Source organism: Orcinus orca, chromosome X (genome assembly GCF_937001465.1).
Source record: "Orcinus orca chromosome X, mOrcOrc1.1, whole genome shotgun sequence".
NCBI lineage: Eukaryota > Metazoa > Chordata > Mammalia > Artiodactyla > Delphinidae > Orcinus > Orcinus orca.
Genome location: NC_064580.1, coordinates 106,931,199 through 106,954,092, shown reverse-complemented (window position 1 = coordinate 106,954,092; position 22,894 = coordinate 106,931,199). Strand labels below are relative to the sequence as shown.

At 40.6% G+C, this 22,894-nt stretch overlaps 1 protein-coding gene across 6 annotated transcripts in view; it reads right to left on the bottom strand.

Moving 5' to 3' along the window:
* GRIA3 (glutamate ionotropic receptor AMPA type subunit 3) overlaps positions 1 to 22,894 on the bottom strand; it is a 291,139-nt gene that overhangs the window by 40,631 nt on the left and 227,614 nt on the right. For all 6 annotated transcript variants that reach the window (XR_007474784.1, XM_049704677.1, XM_049704679.1 and 3 more), the window contains one exon: positions 19,120 to 19,318. Coding sequence is in view for 5 of the 6 variants with exons in the window: in XM_049704677.1 (XP_049560634.1) it covers positions 19,120 to 19,318 (199 nt within the window). In the remaining variant the exon portion in view is untranslated. The remainder of the gene's footprint in view (positions 1 to 19,119; positions 19,319 to 22,894) is intronic.

Below are 22,894 nucleotides of genomic sequence, written 5' to 3'. Positions count from 1 at the left end.
AATAAATGAACTCCTGGGTCCAGGTACACCATGAAAGAATATTCTTTTTATTGCTGTCTGAGAACCATACTTTTCTTTAAAAGAGAAGATCATTATCCAAGGAAATATTTGTACAAAAAAAAATAGAGTGTGCTCCTAAATTGCCACCCAGCCTGATTTTTCTCTTTCTGGCTCTGTGAGTTGCTACATTAAGTTGTTTGGACTCCCACTCTCTGATTCCCCTTTCCAAGGGAAGAATTACAACAGCAGTGGGCAGGCAAGTGACAACATTCACAATTTCCCCTGGTTTTTGAAAAATAGTACTTCCCTGTGTCAGCTCTGATAGATGGGTAGAAAGATGGAATATAATCAAAACGGAAAGAGTTAGAATCTCCAGAGATGCTTTCCTCTAAAAATTCCAAATAACTTTGTCAAGTACTCACTCCAAATGCCTCTGCCTAGCATTTTCAAACTGTGTTATAGTAACATTAAGGTCACAGATATAAATTTGCATTTTCTGAGTCACCAAAGGAAGGATGGGACCAGCATTTGGTACAGAGTTAAGACTGGGGGAATTAGGTTGAAAGTTACAGTCATTCAGCTTGGCTACTGTCATACAGTGACCAGGGGCTTGAACCGAGGTATACCAAAAGCCCTACACTGAAACCAGTGCTGCCAAACTGCTTATTTGTAAATCAAAGTCCATTAGAAATTAAAAAAAAAAAGGAAACAGAAGCATGAGCTGCAGCATGCAGTTTTTAAAAAAATCATCTGTAAAACTAGGTTGTTTTATTTTCAGGCCTGTGTATTTACTGCGACTATTGAACAGAAACAAAACCAAAATAAGAAGACTCTCTAAAGTAACCTTAATCTGACAATTATTTCAATTGACTTGAATTTCTGATAGACTTGAACTTCTATTCAGTAAAGGTCAATAGTCAAATTGCAGAAGGAAGCCGTGTTGAATCCTAAAGGATTTCGAAGACTAAAGGGAAATGGAAAGCCTAGTTTGCATTTCCAAATTTCATATATTTTCTAGAACCCATGAAATCTGTGGCCTGTGGGATAATTTATTAGCAATTGTTAGTTTGAAATGCATTTCTCTTAAGTTCCCGGGACCTTATTACCAAAGAAATACAGTAACTTAAAAACAGCCTCCTGTATCTCAAGCCAGACTGTTATTATCTGTTGCTATTTCAGAGAAGTCAATAGGCCAATAATACTTTTAAAAAATTATGTATTTCCTTAAAAATGACAACACTAATTCAAAAAGATACACGCACCCCAAATCTTCATAGCAGCACTATTTACAATATCCAAGACATGGAAGCAACCCAACTGTCCGTCAACAGATGAATGGATAAAGAAGATGTAGTATATATTACATATACAATGGAGTGCTACTCAGCCATAAAAAAGAATGGAATAATGCCATTTGCAGCAACACAGATGAACCTAGAGATTGTCATACTAAGTGAAGTAAGTCAGAACGAGAAAGACAAATACCATATGCTATCACTTATATGTGGAATCGAAAAACTAATACAAATGAATGTATATATAAAACAGAAACAGACTCACAGGTATAGAGAACAAACTAGTGTTTACCAGTGGGGAGAGGGAAGGGGGGATGGGCAAGATGGGGGCATGCGATTAAGAGGAATAAACTATGTAAAAAGTAGATAAGCAACAAGGATATATTGTACGGCACAGGGAAACATAGCTACTATCTTGTAATAACTTTTAATGGAGTATAATCTGTAAAAATACTGAATCACTACGTTGTACACCTGGGACTAACATAATATTCTAAACCAACTATACTTCAATTTAAAAGAGAAGAAAAAATATTTTCAGTTGGAAAGAAGTTATGTATGTTCCTTTAAGACTCTCCAGCTTGCCTTCTATTCCAACTCTGATCAGCCAATGGCAGACCTTTGTCAGTTGGACTGCTTACTACCCAGTACCTCCCGGACCTCCATCCTCAACAGGGTGCTACAAAGAGCAGTTAACGCAACACATTAAGAATGCTTAGGCAGATCCTTATGTTTTTTCAGAGCTCTTAAGGATAATCTGTGTCTAAGAGTTATCTGGTTTTCTTCTTCATAATTAAATGGCTTGTTTCTATTAACCCAAGATTTTAAAAGCCATTTGCAAATTTTAATTTCCATCAGAAGGACTTTTCTGTCACAGTCCTACATGTAAAGACAAGGCAATATTTAATTAAGAACCCTCCTAGACAGTCATCTCTTTTTAAGGCCTGCTTTCTTTACCTTCTGCCTTGAAATTGCTTGTCGGTGTGGTAGACAAAGTAGATTTCCTCCCCCTTCTCCACCTGATGGCGATCTGCATTTCTACTGATTTCTATCCAGGTCATTCATTATTCACTCACTGAAAAGTATGTTATTAATGAGAAGCAGGTAGGAGTCATGCTGTCCTCCCCAGGTTTAAATGAATCTTTAAGATGGTACAATCAAGTGGATATGCAAAATAGGCCATTAATGCAACATTAAGTTTACAAATTTAAACACAAAATCAGGGACTGCAGAACTTTTAAAGTTTCTCATCATTTCTGCACTGGCAACGTGGGACATACTGAATATATAGCACAGCGTTAGGAAGACATGGAGTCACATTATTGAAAAATGACTGATGTTTGTAAGGGAGACTCCAAGATTAGCTACCAGACTTCTGGAATGCTGTAAACCATACCTACATAGATTGGCTCAACCTCAATAAGTAAGTTTTCCAATGCCTTTGAACTTTCCTTCCCCAGGTTTGTGCCGCTTTGCCTACATTAAGAGCATGCCTTCCATCATGTAGGAGATAAATTCCTGGAAAAATCTGTGCCATAAATTAGATTCATTTTTGAAAAACAACTTTTATTTCTCTATCGATGCATGGGCTGTTTTATGTTTATTTCTGAAAGCCTGCCTCTTAGGTTTCTCTGACAAGTGGTTAATGATCTGTAAACACCAAAAGGCACTAGGGAGATCTCTGTTTTCCAGGAAAGAATATGTTTCTGATGTGAGGAATTACTATTTATTGCTTTAATCAGTTGTGAATTTTCTGGTGTATGGATTACTTAAGGTAGGGTCTAGCTGTGTTTTGAATCCAAAGGTTTTGGAATAAAAGGGAAGCCTTAAAAGATAACAAATGGTTTTAGCTAGTCCTTGTTAATCTCTGGACTGGCAGAAGGGCAAGCCCAGTAACTGCCTGGGAAGACAAAAAAGCCAGTCCAAAGCGGTTCAAGGTGGGAGGTCCTGATATAATGCATAAGATGCTGTATCCCATCAGTGCCACTGGAAGAGGTATCCATGGTAACAGCAAGGGTCCTAGTGGAACAGAGTGGAAAAAGATCAGACACTAGCCTCACCAAAACTGATCTGGTCTTCATAAAAGAGAGAAATTACTCTTCAGCAAGGCAGGGAGGCTAGGGTTCTCTTTTCTGTAGCAATCGGGATCCACATTTCTATTTGGGAGATGACAGCACCCCAGAGGAGGTTAGAAAGAAGGAATGGTTCCTCTTACGTATTTGTTAGCATTGCAAATATCTGTGCTGGGAAAACTCTACCTACCTTGTTAACAGTTCCCCACACCAGCTTAACCCTGTATGAGTCTTATCAGTGCCCACAGTTTGCACTTGATCAACTGCCTCTATAACCGATGCTGTGGATGAAGGCTGGGCAATCTGGCCTCGGGGCTGGAAAGCATTTCTCTCCTGCTTGGGAATTGGAACGTTCCCACTACCACCCTGGTGCATCACACTTCTGTTTACCTAATACCCATAGCACGTAAAAATGGCAATGGCATTGTAGAATTAACAAAAGGAGGGAGGGAGGAAAGATCACAGCCATCTCACTTCTTTCTTTAAGGGCTAAGGAGCCAGCGTTTCAGTCTGGTTATAAATGTTTACTATACCACTCTTTTCTAGAAAGATAAGCTCTCACTAACCTTCCTTGGTAGATATACTAAAAGGATGGGTCCAGCTCAAATTCCCTCACCAATCACCTCCACTTACTCTCAGGAGGCGTCACCCTGCCATCCGGGTACTTGGGGCTGGCCACTCAACGAGTTTCCTACGTGGGGGAGGTTGAACCCCCGGTCTCCCTAATGCCTCCGTAAGAAATGAATGCAATTACATTGGTTGCCCAATGCCCAGTCCCAGCATTAGGGAATAGGGAGTGGTACATGAGAAAAGTTCTTCTGGCTGAAGGGCAGGATTTTCCTGACCCATGGTTTGTCTTTTCCCTCTGTACCAATTTTAGAATACATTCCTCTTCCTGATAGCATTTATGTCCTCTTCATTTTGAGCCGTTCCTGGTGGCCGGGTTCATGTCTACCCAGCTAAGTTGGTACCTTTGAGCCATGAGGCTCCCTGAAACCTCTGAAGGGTAGTAACACAGTACAGCTGCCTCATAATAAAAGGCATGGAAAAGGACCAAGAGGGAGGGAAGCGAGGGGTGATGTTATACTAGGAGAGAGCTTTGGCTAATGTCCAAGAGCTCAAAGCTCTCGTTGTAATTTCTCATTCTGCCCCTTCTCATTTTAAAAGGACATTTCTCTTGCCCATAGCTTCCAACTATATGTATATATATGTGTGTGTGTATATATATATATATATATACACTTGAAATATAGTTGATTTACAGTGTTATGTTAGTTTCAGGTGTACAGCACAGTGATTCAATTATATATATATATATATAATATTCTTTACATATATAATAGTCTTTTTCAGATTCTTTTCCCTTATAGGTTATTACAAAACATTGAGTATAGTTCCCTGTGTTATACAGTAGGACCTTGTTGGTTATATATTTTATACATGGTAGTGTGTATATGTTAATCCCAAACTCCTAATTTATCCCTCCCCCCCTTTCCCCTTTTGTAACCATATGTTTTTCTATGTCTTTGGGTCTCTTTCTGTTTTGTAAATAAGTTCTTTTGTATTATTTCTTTAGATTCCACATATAAGTGATATAATATATGTCTTTCTCTGTCTGGCTGACTTCACTTAGTATGATATCTCTAGGTCCATCCATGTTGTTGCAAATGGCATTATTTCATTCTTTTTTATTGGCTAAGTAGTATTGTACTGTATGTCTGTACCACATCTTCCTTATCCATTCATCTGTAGATGGACATGTAGGTTGTTTCCACGTCTTGGCTATTGTAAATACCAGCCATATTTTAACACTTGAACTTCCCCATGTGAAGCCCACCTCTTCTGTATGTCTACCTAACTGTCCTCTAGACTGGGGAATTTTGAAGCTTGGGATTCCTGGAAGCCTCTGTAAAAACACTGAAACCGCAGTCCTGGCCACCTGAGACCCTGCAGGTCAAATGGGGGAAAGTTAGAAGAAGGGCTGGTAGGACAGCTTCTGTCACGTTGGCAGATTTCAAGCTCCTGAGCAATCTTTGCCTTCCGTCCTATTGTTTTCTTTCTCCTTATGAAATTTTCTGTGCCCCTGCTTCTTTCCAGGTTCTATTGCCTTTGTTTTTCCATGCTGACTAGCACCTAGGGATGTTTACCTAAATTCTTCCAGGTAGGGACATTTGAGGCAAGAGGTTCTCTGAAGCCTCTGTAAAAGCATTAATGCAGCAGCCCTGACCACCCAAGACCCAGCAAGTAAAAGAAGGAAAGAGAAAGGGAGGCAAGAGCAGTTAAAGGAAATTAGGAGAGAGCTTGTCTCTAAAGGGTAGGAGTTTCCAGCTCCTAGTCTAGTACTTCTGTCCCATTTTTTTCCTAAGAAATTCTTCTTAACAACAACCTAGGACATCCTGATTGGAAATCTCCACTGATAACCAACACTTGGACCTGGCCACCTCCAGTCCTATAGGATGGGAAGTTTGAATCGTGCGGCTTGCTGAAGGGTCCCTAAAGACATTAACCCAACAGTCCTGGTCACCCAGGCCCCATCCTGTAGATGAGGAATGGAAAAGGAATGGTGTCATATGGATTATAGGAAAAAAAATAGGTCAAAATTGTAAACACTTCAAGGCATCTGGGTATTATTCCCCTGCAGTCTCATTTCACTCTCACTTTTAATTTTCTTCTTCTTTTTTTTCATGGAAAGGCATTTTATTTTAAATACAGCAGTGTGTACCGCTTTTAGTTTTCTTGGACTTTTATTGACCCTGGTCTCCAGCCCGATACCATTACTTGAGCTTCCCTGCACTTGGGGCACCCTCAATTCTCAGTGCCAGCTCAACCTCAGATTCCAGCCCCCGAAACAGTCATCTCCCATTGGTCCCTGTTGATCAGAGGAAGGTTTTCCCTTTCTCTCCCACCCCAACAGGAACACTCAGAGGAGGAGGCTACAACTCAGCCATCAGCTGTGACCACCCTCAAGATACTTCTGCTCAGAGTTCCCTCTGTCCCACAGGCCTAGCTTCTAGCCTCTTCCCTGCATCTTTCACATAGGATTAATAGAAAGAAAAAAAAGCAAATCCAAATCGTCAAAGCAGAAATCCTCTGATACGTTGTATTGTCAAACGCTCTTCAAAGAGTGGCTCTTAGTCATCTGTGTTGCAATCACTTGGGGGTGCTCGTTTAAAAATGCACGTTAATGGAACCTATGGAATGAGCACCTTGGAGGGGGAGGTGTGAGAACCAATAATCTGTGTTTTAAAATAGCTCCCCAAATGATTTTCTCTGCAACTAGTGGTGGAAGACACTGGTCTAGTGTAGTCATTCATCAGATTATTGAGTTCCCAACTGAACATCTCCGACAAGTGGCCATTTGCCTATTCCTGGCCTATAGCCCTTCAAAGATGAACAGCTCACTATCTATGGAGACAGCCCAATCTATTTTTGTATTCCTTTATTAGAATGTTCTTTTTACAATGAGCTAAAATCTCTATCCCTGTAATAGCCACTCTTTGATTTTGGTTCTATCCCTTAGGGCCCCACAGAAGAAGTATAATTCATCTTCAAAGTTTCTACCCTTCAAATATTTGAAGATAATCCTAATATATTCTACTCCTGCATATTTTCTTCAGGCTAAATAGTCTCAATTCTTGTGATGGGGGAAACAATCTTGTAAAAAAGTGTAGACCAGTCCCCATAGGTCAGCTCTTTGGGCAATTCCAGATAGAAATGTTTTAAGACAAGACCAGCAGAGAACTATGAGAAGCCATGTTTTTCCTCTTGATGTCAACTCTAAAAATCTGGAGGTGTCCCTTACCTTTGACTACTTTCTATGGATCCATTTTGCATGAATTTATCCAAGCTTCCTTGAATTTATTTATATTTCTCCTCAGTCATTGACCATGCTATTCTCAACCTTCTTGTTTGTACAGTTGGCTGAAACCCCAGGCCAAGAAAACAAAGCAAAAGTGTTCTTCAGGATCTTGCCAGTTTACTCCCTGGTACTTTCATATATAATAAACGTTAATTATTTGCTAATCACAATTACCCAAGTTGTGGGGTGTGTGCATGTGTGCACCTGCGTGTGTGCATGTGTGTGTGTGTGTGTGTGTGTGTGTGTGTGTGTGAGTGACTGGAGGAAAGGGACAAGATACAAATATTTTGAAACCAAACTTCAAAATTTTGTGTAAAGGGGCTTTAATATGATTATCTTCATGATTATCCTATTAATACTACCACATCAGGAAAGGGGCTGTTTATTTTAGATGAAATAATGTCTAATATCATGGGGTTGTTTTTAAAGATGAAAGCTTCTTACAGTTCAATTTGATATTATTTGCCAAAGCATAGATGGATTTTGCTTTTCAATACTGGTTCCTCAAACTCATTTAAAAGAAGTAAAGTATTCTTCAGAGAAAGCAAGGTGTTCTTTTTAATGAACCCCATCTTCACGTGTGAGATGTGAATTATGAAACTAGAAATAAGACAGTGCTCAGAGCACCCTGGCCTTAAGCGGTGATTTCCAATTTACCCTTGGCAGTCTATTGATTTCTACTATGATACTATTGTTTCAAGGCAATAATTTTTTCTTGGAAACTGTTTTTTTTTCATCCTAAACTCCCACCCCACCCCAAACACATATACATACACTATTTTGTGCAAACAAATCTTAGTGTGAACACTAGAGAGAACTAACAGTTCTTCAGTCAGTAGTGGCCACAGTTTAACATGATATAAAGTCATGGTCTGTCTTGTTGTTTTGGTCACAAATACATTCTTATGTATCCTTTGAACTATTTTTGAATTCTATTTTCTCTCCAGATATTTTTAAGATGCCCCCTTTTCCAGAAACCTTTCCTGACTAAGTCCCCTGACTCCTTTATTATCTGCATACTGAACTCAGGGGTTTGGATGGCATCTCCTGTTCATTCCCAGAGTGTCTAGGACAGAGTTCTTTACCCAGTGAGTTGGGAAAATCAGTGTTACTATATGATACCAGAAACAGTCTGTAATCCAGACCACAGACTCATGGCAATTAAACTGAGAGTGAAATAAATCAGGCTGTGATCACATAAGAATTTTGATAAAAGTAGGAAGTAAGAATCAGTTCCGGAATGCAGGTTCCTCTAAGCATAGCAGCTAATTACTTTCAGGAAGTTCTTCATTTAGGGCACCAGAGAGTGTACAGATAGGAGATCAGTTTTGGGGATAACATACAAATACCTACAATCAGAACTGGAAAGAAATGCCATAGATCATCTCTATCCAAATCCCTCCCTTCAGACAGGTAACATTCTAAACCATATAGAACAGGAGGGTGATGGGTTTCATTCTACCATCCATCACCTGCATTCTAGTGCAATCTTGCTGGGGCATCAGAATTGTAGCCCAAGCACAGAAAGAGGAAGCATGCTCCTCTAAGATTTTGCTACAAGCTGAAATCACTAGCTAAAATATCCAGGGCCCTCTGTACATATGTGTGGTGTGCAGTATAGACAGGAATTTAGGTCTTTTTCAACACATACATACATAGCATACCTCCCTCTCAACTTCAGTCATGTATCAAGATAAAACTTTGTGATATTAACTAAAGTTCTGTCCCCAGTACCAGGTACCCAGTGATCTTCTTTCTATTGGGATGGGGGCATCAATGGCCTAAGAGAAGATTAGGAAGAAAATATCAATGGAACAGAAAATGCCCTCACCTTTTCTTTCAAAACAGACTTTCAAAAATTTACAGCAGAAAATAATAGAGCTGGCATATGATCCAGCAATTCCATTCCTAGGTATATACCAAGAGGAATTAAAAGCAGGAATTTGAACAGATGTTTGTACATCAGTGTTCATTGCAGCATTATTTACAATAGCCAAAAGGTGTAAACAACCCAAGTGTCCATTAAAAGACGAACGGATGAGCAGCCGCATAGCACAGGGAGATCAGCTGGGTGCTTTGTGACCACCTAGAGGGGTGGGATAGGGAGGGTGGGAGGGAGACGCAAGAGGGAGGAGATATGGGGATATATGTATACGTATAGCTGATTCACTTTGTTATACAGCAGAAACTAACATAACATAGTAAAGCAATTATACTCCAATAAAGATATTTAAAAAAAGATGAATGGATAATCAAAATGTGGTATAGATAGATAAATTCAGCGATAAAAAGGCATGAAGTTCTGACACATGCTATAACATGGACGAACCCTGAAGACATTGTGCTAAGTGAAATAAGCCAGACACAAAAAGACAAATATTGTGTGATTGCATACAGATTCATAGAAATGGAAAGTAGAATAGTGGTTACTAGGGGCCGAGGGAGCGGGGGAATGGGAAGTTGTAGGGGAATGGGAAGTTATTGACTAAAGGTTACAGAGTTTCTGTTTGAGGTGATGAAAATGTTTTGGAAATAGACAGTGGGGATGGTTGCACAACATTGTAACTGTAATCAGTGCCACTGAACTGCATACTTAAAAATGGTTAAAGTGGCAAATTTTATGTTATATATATTTTATTATAATTTTTAAACATTAATAATGTAATATACCAAAATTCATTGAACAGTACATTTTAAATGGGTGAATTGAATCTTAATTAAACTGTTTTAAAAAGTCATAGAAGAGACAACACTACCTTGAAAGCCAAGTTTTAAATTAGTAAGAACCAAGCTTTCTGATAAAAAAGAAAGGTTTTTGAGTTTCCAAATTCTAATTCCCTTTAGAGGGAAATACGAAGTTTCTGCCATACTCAATAAATTGGAAAGCAGATGGATAAAGAGCCAGACTAACTACCCTAGGAGGCCAGATAAGAGCTGAGGCAGAGAGGAGTACAAGAGAAGTCAGACTGGGCTATACGGCTCTGAGAAAGGTCTCTGTGCCCTGCCCCCCATCTCCCACCCCCACCCCAGCTCTCCAAAAGGGGGAGGGAGGATGGGACTCCCAGGGCAGAAGTAATGAAGCCTTACTTCCCAGGGTGTAGCATAGGGATGATAAATTGAAGAGAACAGCCCATGTCTAGCTTGGTGCTGGCATCGTAGAATAGCAATGGTTACATGAGATCTATGAGATCTCTAGGAGGAAGGCGCTGTCCTAGACTGGTGGAAGGAGAGAAGGAGACTATTCCAATAGCCCTATGTGCAAGCGGTGGGGGGGGAGGGAGGGAGGGAGGGAGGGGGAGAGAGAGAGAGAGAGAGAGAGAGAGAGAGAGAGAGAGAGAGAAAGAGAGAGAGGGAGAGGGGGAGAGAGAGAGAGAGAGAGAGAGATCACGAGCTGAAATAAGTGCAGGGTTAGTTGGTCTGCAGAGGTCTTGTGGCCTGGATGAGGGGATGATGCAGCAAATGTCAGTGTGGAGGGGAAAGACTACTTGACATCCGAACTGGGTGGTACAGCCCAATGGATGCCTGGAAATGATACTGATGATCTGGGGTTAGGTGGCTGCCCCTGATGCCATGATACATTTTCACATGGCTACCTCCTATCCTGTAAAGTCCCTGCAACTTGGATATTATCCCAGGGAAGAGGGAGTGAAAAATCCTGAAATGACTAGGAAATCACTAAACTTGCCTGAATTTATCTGGGTGTATCTTTTCTGCCATGTGGCAAAAATGAGGTACCAGTAACAGGAATATAAAGAAAGTTATGGTTTTGCAAAATGGAGTGAGTCATCTGTGAAAATCTACCTCTTCCATAAACCGTCTTCTAAGAAGACGGCAATAAGACACAGTGAAGGCATGAATCATTAGGGGCTTCTGGACTTCTAAAATTTTTTGATGATTAACCTTAAGACTTCTTATTTTCTTACTTGGCAAAATTCCCTAACCAGCCCTAGTGTAAGTGTACCTTTTCAGCCCTTGTTATTACAGTTTACTTTGTTACTATAGTTTGCAGTTTACAGTTACTACAAGTATCCTTGAATCATTTAACGAATGTAGGACTTACAGATTTCATTAGTGACCACTGAAAAGGAAGGCCAAAAATCTGAGCCCTTCCACTTTGCTCACAAATGTTATCTAATTCATCAGCAAATTCTGTGACTCTCTCTCCAAAATATATCCTAAACCTGACCACTTTATGCAATCTCCATCACTATAACTCTAGCATGTAATTCCAATCTTTAGTCACCCAGGTTGTCTTCCTGTCCCTTAAACATGCCAGGATTGTTCCTGCCCCAGGACCTTTGCACTTCTTATTCGTTCTGTTTAGAATACTCTTCCACCATATTTTCACATGGCTAACTCTTGTTCAGGTCTTTAATTAAATATTAGCTCCTTAAAGAGACTTTACCTGAACCCCTCCTTCCCAAGCTCCCAGTTAAAACAGTCCTAAGTCATTCTCTATCATAATACATAGAGCACTTATTGGTGCCTGAAATTATTTTATGCATCTATTTGTTTACATGCTTACTGTTTCCTTCCAACAGAATGTGAGCTCCTTGAAGGTAGGGATTCGGTCATGTTTCCCCTACTGTATCCCAGCTGCCTAACTTGGTATTGTAGACACTGAATATTTCTTTATTCACTGGTTAACAATGTAGAAGATGTTGAAGACTGGAATGAACCTGACCACAGGCATTTGCTACTGCCTTTTTGAAAAAAAAATTCACATCAAGGTTTTGTTTTTGTGAGTTTCCTTCTCCTTTCAAAAGCAGAGTGCAAGCAAGCATTCTAGTGAATTGAATGCTGTTGTGAGTTGAGTTTCAGTAAATTGAAATTTTAGTTGGTCCTTATGGTCAACAATTTAGGCTTCTGATGGTGATGAAAGGGAATTGTAAATAATCAACCTGCTCAGGCTTGCCAGGTGAACTCAAGGAAAGTCTAATTGAACAGATGAGTCCCTGTCCTCTAATTGCAAGGCTATTAGGTGATTTGACTTTGTCACACAAGAAAAGAAAGTGAGGTCCTGAGATGAGTTCCTCTAGGGAAGAGAGTTTCAGAGTTGTCACAAAAATCTGGGAGTTCTGTGTGAAGTTAATTATCCTGGTGTGGTGTGAGAAAGTTGGCAGCCTCAAAGATAACAAAGACTTAACCCCCTTAGGCTTTCTGAGCTGTGAAATGCTCTCATAAGCAAGTAGGTTACCTGGGAAGACTAACGGAGACAGGCTAATGAAGTCCATATGGTTGGTTACTTTGGGCAGATGGTCTGCATGCCACCTTGAAAGCACCTGAAGTTTCTAGGTGGTCTTTAAGGGCAGCTTTAAATTGTGCATGGTGAAGTTGTCGAATCTGCAGACCACAAAGGAATGGCTAAAGATGGACTAAGAGATGAAGTCAGTAGTCATATATATATATATATATATATATATATATATATATATATATATTTTTTTTTTTTTTTTTTTTTTTTTTTTTTGCGGTACGCGGGCCTCTCACTGTTGTGGCCTCTCCCGTGGCAGAGCACAGGCTCCGGACGTGCAGGCTCAGCGGCCATGGCTCACGGGCCCAGCCGCTCCGCGACATGTGGGATCTTCCTGGACCGGGGCACGAACCCGTGTCCCCTGCATCGGCAGGCGGACTCTCAACCACTGCGCCACCAGGGAAGCCCTAGTAGTCATATTTTATAATAGGGGTAGGAATGGGATCAGGAGGAGGGGGGAAGGATATAAATGAGCTTTCTCTCTCCTCCCAAAGCCAGAAAAAAACCCCACCTCTCTTCCATTGAGCAAGCAGAGATTATTTTCTTTTATTTTTGAGAAATACCCCTCCCTCATGTCTCCACAGAGCCTTATTTGTACAGTCTCCATGCTTCAATTGCTCTATTGCTGGGCCCTTTTCTTAAAAGTCTCCTGGGATTTGTAGAACCCTTCATAGCGTTAAAGAGATTTTTCTGATATTCTAACTAAACCCATAAGGAAGGTAGAGCAGGGAATATTTCCCTTGATAGATGAGGAAACTGAGACCAAATGACCCTTACCCAAAGAAAAACAAGAAAGGCATCAGTGGGTGTGGATTGCTGCATTAGTGGCATTCACTCTAGTTTTATGGACGCCTTCCTTTTCTTTGCCTTCTTATCTTGGGTCCTTTTGAGATTGTCAGGGCCTGGAAAAATGTCATTTAACAATGTGTATAGGTTTCCTTTTCTAATTGATCCATCAAGGGGAATAAAAACAAAGATCAACCAGGAGATGATACAGATGTCTTAACATGCGCTGTCCTAGAGGCTTGATTCGTGCATAGGACCCCATGTTTCTGTGAACACTCACACCAGAAAGGCACTGAGATGCAATGGGAAGAGGACCCAATCTGGACTCAGAATTCTAGCTTGTCCCCTCTGAGCTGAGCGACTTTCGACTTTCGGCAAGTCACAAGGTCATCTTGCCTCAGGTGTTTCCTCTCTGAAGGAGGTGTAATAATACCTGTTCTGGTTGCGTGGCAGGATTGTTGTGTGAATAGAGTATGGTAATGTATGTGAATATGTGTTGAAAATCTAGCCCATTAGATTGTGAGCTCCTAGGGGGTAGAGGCCATTTCTGTTTTATTCATCACTTAGCTGACCTTCCTCCTGGGGTTACAGAGGATCATTAACCCTACTCTTGTTCACCGAGAAGCATACCCAGAGACTGGCACATGCTGGGAAGTCACTCCATAGAAATAAACACCATCAGCTACCCCGGAGGGATGATCGTCTAGTTCTCTGAGATGCCTATATTTTAAGTCAATCTGTTCCCCCAGATAACCTCCAACTATGGCGAAGAAACCTATCTAAGTATTTTCATGTGATTTGGCAAAAGGCAGAAATTTAATTTCGTTTATGGAGATGGCTCTGCAGTGCTTAGCCTGGAGTTTGGCATATAGTAGGCACCTAAAAAGAGTTACTGAAAGAGTGATGAATAAGTAATAGAATCTAGGGCGTTGTTATTAGCCTGTCTTTGTTGCCACATTTCCTCCATTCTCTCGGAGACAGACAGTGTTGTGTGCACAGTTGTCAGGTCAACCTCTACTCCCTTGGTGAGTGTCCTTTCCACCCAGCTTGAGACTTGCCTGCAAGGAAGACCCAGGAAACCACAAACCCCTGACAGCTGAGGGATGGGAAAGGCTGACAGCTGTCTGAATGTACCATGTGGCCAGGCCTCAGCATCCTCACATCGTACCTGCTGCTCCACCTCCAGTCTTAACCTGGAGGTCTATGAGCCTTGCTGTGTTATGTATTATATGACATAGGAAAATAAGAGTTTTGGGGGGGATAAGGCGGCATCAAAAGGGCTATGTAAATAATTAAAAAACAATTTCTTTTTAAAAATTGTTAAGTAATACATACAATAAATGTCTCTGACCTGCCATTCCTTGGTATCAACTCATCTCCTGTTGCTGCTGTTATGTGTTCCCTAGTGTGTAGTTGGCTGTGTCCGCAAGCATTCGGTCACATCCTGTATGTCTTCAAACTAATTAAATGTGGTTGCAGTTGTCCGGGTACAGTGTCAAGCTCTCAAATTCTTCATGGTACTTGCCGAGAAAATTTTTAACAAAAGAATTTTTACATTTTGATGTGTTTCCTACGGTGAGGAGATGGGTAGGGTTAAGGGAGGTCTGTTGTGGTAAAGCTTAAAGATTAATGGTTAGTTTTCTTAATCATGTCCAAATGTCACCATACCTAGCATAGGGGAATTTGTGGAGAGATTGTTCTTCTTTCCCCATAAAGTTCAAAAGCCCTATAATAAATAACCAATAAATGTTGAAATGTGGACTCTGATTGAAAATGTGTGTGTGTGTGTGTGTGTGTGTGTGTGTGTGTGAGTGTGTGTGTGTGTGAGAGAGAGAGAGAGATTCAGGATGTATAAGGAGAATCTACATACTCTTGGGGACTACTTCCCCCCAAAATAATTTTTTTTGAAATACAGGGCTCTTCTTTATGCTGCCTGCATTTCAAAAAAATTTAAAAGTTAAAGTGAGTGATGACAACAGTAACAGTGTTGAGATAAAACATTCTTCATGAGTAATTCAACTGTGCTTCTTACGGCTTAGAATGTCTGCAACTCAGAAGACAGGGCAGTTCCCTTGGTGGTCTCCAGATAAAGTTCGGTTTTTCTGTCCTACCTGGGGTGCTGGGGCAAGGCACATCTCTCCCCATTCCATTCCATTTATATTTATTTTCTTAAAGGGGTTTAAATTAGCATTAACACTTCAGTTTAAAAAGCAACATCCTTTTATACCCTGAACTATCTTCAGTGGGGATATGGCCAAGTATCTGGAAAAGAATTCACTTCGTTATAAAGCAGAAACTAACACACCATTGTAAAGCAATTATACTCCAATAAAAACATTAAAAAAAAAAGAGTCAAGCATCATAGTGGTCTTCTAATATTTCTAGGGGTTTGAAGGCAGAGAGAATTTTGGAATTGCTTTTTCTCCCAGATCTACTTTTTAACCTGAACCTGCATCAGGTTAAAATTTCAAAACCTAGTGGAGAATGATTGTTTCGGTGTAGCTTTCCAAATCATAGTGGCATTTCTCTGGGCAATGACAATGAAGCTGTTGACTTGTTTTTTAGCATGGGTGCCTCCACCTCTGGTTGGGACATTTAGTTTTGGAGCTGCTGTCTAAGGAAATCAGTTTTCAAGTCAAGAGGGTTGTAATATTTCAGATGTCTCTTCCAGCTGCATGCATTTTGTTTGGTCCCTCCCTGCCTTTCCTGATGGAACAGGTCCCTCTGTGCCAGTGACTTTATGTGATTGTAAGATAGCAGCCGAGGATAGTTCAGAAAATGAGAGAAAAGAATCATTTAAAGATGTCATCATTTTAATGGCAGCCTTACCCAGGACAAGTTAAAACGTCTGCAGGGCAATTAGAAAGGAATTTTCTTTTATTTAATTTTCTCTAGAGGGCTGGCCCCAGGGCTGTTTTATGGTGTTACTAACTTGGTCCCTGTGGTTTTAATATGGAGTGAGAACCGGAAGAAATGAGCTCATGTTATGTTTGTAAATGTTGCATGTGATCCTGTTTTATCCTCTAAAGTTCAGAAGGCATGCCATCAGGGGTCCTCGATTTTTTTTTTTTTTTTTTTTTTGGCATGTGGAGGAGTTACTGCTCTTAAAATAGCCTTGAGATCTTGGAGGACTGAGAGGAAAGTGACATGCTGTGGCGGTTACATCCCTGAGTAGGAGACGATGTGTTCTTGCTGGCTGCCTTCTCTGATTTATGGGGTTCAAGGAGGGGTAAAGTAGAGGATTTTGAGAGAACAGATGGCTTGGAGACCAACTGGTTGGGGCCCTCTATTATATGAATACCAAGCATTCCCTTTGTTGGGTTTACAGAACATTTTTCAGTACAAGCAGGCTAGGAGCTGCCTGTCCTATACTGCTCAGTTCCACTCTTAGATCATCAACTTTTTTGTGCTGTCCTAAAGAACTTCTCCAGAGTCCTTACTGCTGTCGCTAGCAACCAATTGAGGAAAAAGAAAAGTGGCGTGCGGGAATTAGAAAATGATTTGCACTTCTTTATACCTAGAAATATCTGGCTCCTTTTCGAATCAGATTTTCAGAACAGTTCCATTTCCATACGAATTACTCATTGGCTGTAAAGGTCACTAGGAATTGCTGAGCATTGGAAACCGCAAACCAGTTAGAATGTGGCAATAGCTTTGCTCAGAATTGAATGTTGATTCAAATTGGCTCTGGTAATAAGATGCTCTTTAATGAAACCATCATTGAATGGATTAATAGATGCTTTCCTAGTTTTTGAGAAAGATATGTGGGGGATTTGGTCTGGGCATGGGGACATTGACTACTTGGTCACAATTTCAAGCCTTTGGGTTAGTAAATCTTCCCAGAGAGCCTCCTTTGCCTGCAATATGGATGAATGGCCTTTGAAAGCTTAATGGGAATTGATGCCACCTATCCATTACCATTTAAAGCACACCTTCCTAATTTCTAATCATCGCTGAAGGAAATATGCTTTCCGGTGGAACAAGTATCCCTAATTGGAGGGTCCAAGTCTGGTGTCTTGATAGCTTAAGGGGTCCTTCTAGCAACTTGGTGCCTATTGGGTTGGTGAACATGAGCTCTGCTGAAGGTTGATACTAAACCAGATTTCCGTGGAGCTGATTATGTGCTGAATACTCAGCGGATGGAAATCCCTGGCTTTCTGCCCTGAAATGTGTGAGTGATTTCATGAGGGCAGGGGATTATTCCCAGATAAGCTTCTGGAACTGCCAACGTAGTGAGGGTCAAGGCCAGGTTAGTTCCAGAGGATCTTCATATCATTTTGATGCTTCTAGTACTAGGCCCCTGTCCCTGGTTGGAGATTATGAACTGCTCGATAAATAGTGGTAGAGGTGAGATAGGGATATCCTGAGCCAATGAGATTTCTGGAAAGGGTCTCAGAATTAACCCTTTCTCCTTCAGGGAATGAAAACAGTTTTTAGTTAATTGCTATAATTTCAAGAAAAACACACTCCTCCTGCTTTCCCATGAAACAACTGGACAAATCCCATGATGATACATATAGAAATATATTTCTTACTGATTTCTTAAAGCAAGCTGGTTTAGAACCAGCGTTTGTTTACTGTGGATCTTTGAGGAAAAGTCAGTAATTATACCTGCCATCCGATAATTTGATTATTGGTTGGAGAGAATGACTAAACTTTTCTTCTCTACCTACTACACAAGTGGCTTCTGGATCACTGCTACAACCAGTTACATGGGTTACAGTAGCAGGCAGTGGTATGGATAGAATGGGTCCATTTTCTCACTGAAACCACCATATTTTCCTGGTTGGGACAACTGAAAAATCATGTGAGTTCTTAAACACTCCATCGGTAGCCTTTCTTATAGACCAGTTGCTACAGAACAAAGATATTGGTATTTTACGTAAAAGTGGTTTTGTTCATCATATTATCCTTCTATAATATTCTCCTTCGATCTTCTTTCTTCTTTCTCCTTGACAGTACTTACACTTTACTAACTTTTGCTAGTGAACAACTTGCTGTTTCCCCACCAAGATTTGGCCTATGTGCGGGTAGTGAGGGGGAAATAAATCTACTCAAGAAATTAAAACAGGGCTTCCCTGGTGGCACAGTGGTTGAGAGTCCACCTGCCGATGCAGGGGACACGGGTTCGTGCTCCGGTCCGGGAGGATCCCACATGCCGCGGAGCGGCTGGGCCCGTGAGCCATGGCCGCTGAGCCCGCGCGTCCGGAGCCTGTGCTCCGCAACGGGAGAGGCCACAACAGTGAGAGGCCCGCGTACCGCAAAAAAAAAAAAAAAAAAAAAAAGAAAAGAAAAAACAATTACCAGCTTCCCAGAAAATTGAATTATCAGCATGTACATGAATACTTGAAACAACTGTAATACATTTCAATAGAAAACCAATGTCTAAAATAGAATATGTAATTTTATAGTTCATCACTCCTCAGATTCTTAGAGTCAATTACCTAACTTCTGTGAACTGCTGAGACGTAAAATCACTGCTTTTGTAAAAGCTAAAAAGGAGAATAGATATTATTTAGTTCAATCCCCTCATTATTCAAGTAAGGGGACCAAGGCCGACAGAAGTTAAATGACTTGCCCAAGGACAAACGATCACTTTGTGGTAGGGTTGGGATTCAAACCTGTGAGTTCAAACTCAGTGCTCTTGACATGCCCCCTGTGATGTCGCGCAGGAGTCTTAGTTCTAAAGGACAATGAATTAGGTCACCAACCAAGTAGCTCTGTATTTAAGATGCTCTGCTTTGATAACATTCCCACCATTTCCCGATCCTCCCTTAAAACACTGTGAATCTGCCTTTGTGAGCAGATGATCAAATAAAATCCAGCGGGCCCAATTAACTGTAAAGCACTTACTCTGAAAAATTCTTTTGTTGAGCCGGAGTCCAGGGTCCCATATGCAATTTCAGTCTGCTTAGCTAAGTCTTCAGCACTCTCTATGGGAGAAACCATCCTCTCCACAGTCAGGAAAGCAGCGAGATTGGCCGTATAGGAAGAAATTATGATCAGGGTGAAGAACCACCAAACCCCTCCAACAATGCGCCCGGAGAGTGATCTACAAAACAAAGACCAATCCAGACCCAGAGGGGCCGGATTTCAGTTTAAGAAATCCTTATCTTTACGTTTGGAAAGAGGAATGGTTTCAGTGTAGCTGATGAAAGAGGGAAGTAAATGATGTCAGGGAATTAACACATCAAACAAAAGTGACATGTTGACAGTATCACCACATGTCATGATGGCGTGTGATGATGGTACATGCATAATGCTCTTCAAGCCTACATGGGTTTCAAAGTAGGATTATTTATTTAATCACGGGGAAAAATACCTTCTTTTTGCCAGTTCCTGCTTAGGTGTAATAATCGTACTTACCTGATTCTCCTCCTGTGAGCTTTTCGGGGCACACCTGTGGAAGACTGCTCTATTTCCTTTAGGGCAAGTGGTTCCCAGCCTTGCCTGTACCTTAGAATCACTTGGGATCTTTAAAAAAACTTCTCATGCTCAGACCCAGCCAAGACCAAAGAAATCAGAACCTGAGAGATGGGACCCAGACATATGTATTTTTAAAATCTCTCCAGACGATCACAATGTGCAGTCAAGGTTGAAAAACACTGATGTAAGGTGATGTCATGGGAGAAACACAGAGTCGAAAACCTTTGCATATTTGAAGAGAAATGATTAGGTGCTAGCTAGTAAACAAGCACTATGCACTATGAGTTTAACAAATTTAATATAGACATTGCCATTCTGTGGAGCTGATTACCCATAAGGCAAGGGGCCATAAGATAATATTTATTATTGTCTTCATATAAATGGCTAGTGGGGCTCAGGAGTTTAGATCCAGAGATTGAAACTCTTCCCTTTTACAAATTGAGATGTAGCACATAGGACAGGCCTCAAGTGAAGTAGGAAACTACCTGATTAATAGGATTTGAGAAGCACTAAAAGGTTTGTCTGTACCCTCCCCCACCAAAATAATCAAAACAAACAAAACCATCCTCAGTGGCCCGCCCTAGAAATTCTAACTATTGGAATTATCCTCTGAGCTTTCTTCAGGAGGCTTGGTCAAAATGTAACATTTTACTTCAACAGCATCTGTTATCATATCCTGGATTAGTCTATGCAATAGTGGAGAATGGGACAGAGAAGATGGGTAAGTTTTAATCAGGGAAAATTTTGTTCTTAAATGGAACTGTGCATGGGCATTACTTGGGGTGTTTGTTAAAATGCTGATTCAGAATATGAGTGCTCAAAAATCTGGACTTCTCAGGCATCACTGGTGATTGCAGTGGTCTGCGGCCCAAACTGAGAAATATTGTTCTTCTTCTACATCAGTGATTCTCAACTCTGCCTGCACATCAATATCATTGGGGGAGTTCAAGACAACACAAAACAAAACACAACGACCAAAAAAATGCCTAGGCTCCACCCCAGGCCAATTAAATCAGAATCTCTGAGGGTTGGGCCTAAGCAGCAGCACTTTTTTTTTTTTTTACATCTTTATTGGAGTATAATTGCTTTACAATGGTGTGTTAGTTTCTGCTTTACAACAAAGTGAATCAGTTATACTCCGGGGCAGCCAAGATTGGGAGTCATGGTCCTACTTCATGAATGCTACTCAGGGAGAGGGTCTGTGGGCAGTTAGGGGGCAGTGTGAGGGCACTGAATGCCCAATGGGTAAGGGCTTGTAGTGAGGAAACTTCATCTCCTTCACAATGCTGCTGAAGGCTGGCTCTGTTTGCAGAAATGAAATCTGGTCACTAGGTTTTATAAAACATTGCCACATTATCCCGAGGATAGTTCTGCTCTGTGGTGGAGCTCCATCCTGGTTAGGCTGTGTTCTCTCATGCCCAGAAAAGCTCACAGGAATAGAACCCACTCTGTCATAGAGTCAAGAATAGGCGTAGGAGCCTGGCACATCTCCAGGCTCTGTGGGAAGAGGGCAGCTCTGGGCTGAAAGCTGGCAAGTCAAGCTCTTCTCTGTCTATACTCGCATTTTACCACTTTGAAGCAAATTTAAATTCCTGTGTCCCAAGATAACCTTTTTTTTAGCCTCTGGAAAATTCAGTTGTTTTAGATTTTACACCCTGATCAAATAATTTTGGCAGGTGTTTTGATAAAGAGTATTCTTTATTGATTAACTGTAACAAAGCTGTTTGGTTTCTTAAAGCCTGTAATTCCTGTTGGTCCCTGGATGCTTCACATAACCCTTATTTATTTATTTCTGAACATAATCACTTTTAGCGTTCGGGATGTGCAAATCTGCTTTGCAACAGATTTTCTAACTGATAGTTATACTCTCTCAGGATTTCACCTGGGAACATTTCCCTTTTAATCAGAAGATGTAAAAACATCTGGAGTCAGAAAGAATGTCACATCTGAATGCTAAAAGTGTACAGAATATTTCAATTATGAATTTGAAACTTTCACAGTCTTTCTTCATTGTTAACATACACATTTTATTCTGGGTTGATCTGACTCTGGAAATAATTTTACTGTATAAAAGATGAATGCTCAAAGTAGCATTCGTAGTAATAGGGTAATAAAAATGATAATAATAGCTAACGTTTAAGGAGCACCTCCTATGTGCCAGACTCTGTTATAATTGTTTACATGTGTCAACTCCTTTAATCCTCCATCCCTTTACAGATAAGAAAATGGAGCATTCTACAGATAAAGAAATTGAGGCACAGAGAGGAGAAATAGGAAATAAATCATCTAGACTTATGCATTCGGAAAGACATGCCCACATTTCTGTAGTATAAAATACTCATGTTTTGTATAAGAAAACCCAAAATGGTGTGTAAATTATAGAAGGAGCAATTTTCCTACAAACATTGAGAAATATAGCTGCAGGAAAACCAAACATGTTTGGATAATTATTGTTTATTATCTGTTGTTCATTTGGAATGGAACTGTGAATGTCCTCCTTATTTGGGATGATGGGGTTTTACTGAGACCAAGGGGAAAACTGATTTTGGAGTGTTTCCAGAATCATGGTTTGGTATGGAAAAGGGTGTATTCTGCTGCTGTGAATACTAATGGTAGTTTATGTATTATCTGCTTGAAATGTGGAGAACAACACAGTAATTTATGGAAATTACGTTTGTGCCATTCTATTGCAGCTAATGGACTGTGGCTGTGTCTGTGTGATCTAAAATCAAGCCTGCGCATCATAATCTGGCTCTTTTGGCCACCTTAATGGCTGACTCAGATGATCATGTGGTTGGTCTGTATGACTCAGCTGAAATTGGCTGTTGACATGACTGAAAATAAACCTAAAAGCAAAATGGTCTTTTTTTGTGGCCTCTTGTCTACATGGCTGTTGATTTTGGCAATTATGTGGTTAATACTGTGATAGACCTACGATCATGGAGAATTTTGGTGAATATCCACATAGAAATGGTAAAACAGTATCCACGAGCATCAGCATAGATGGAAAAAGGAGCTTCCTTGGAATCAGCGTTGAATGCACAAGCTTGCATTCAGCATTCTCCCTTCAAGACAGTAGTAGCTTTTGTGCCAGTTCAAGTAAGAATTTAACCTCTGTAAAATCTAAAAAAGCCAGACTTATAGAAAAACAGAAGAGAATATAGGTTTTCAGGGGATGGGAGGTGAGCAAAATAGGGGATGT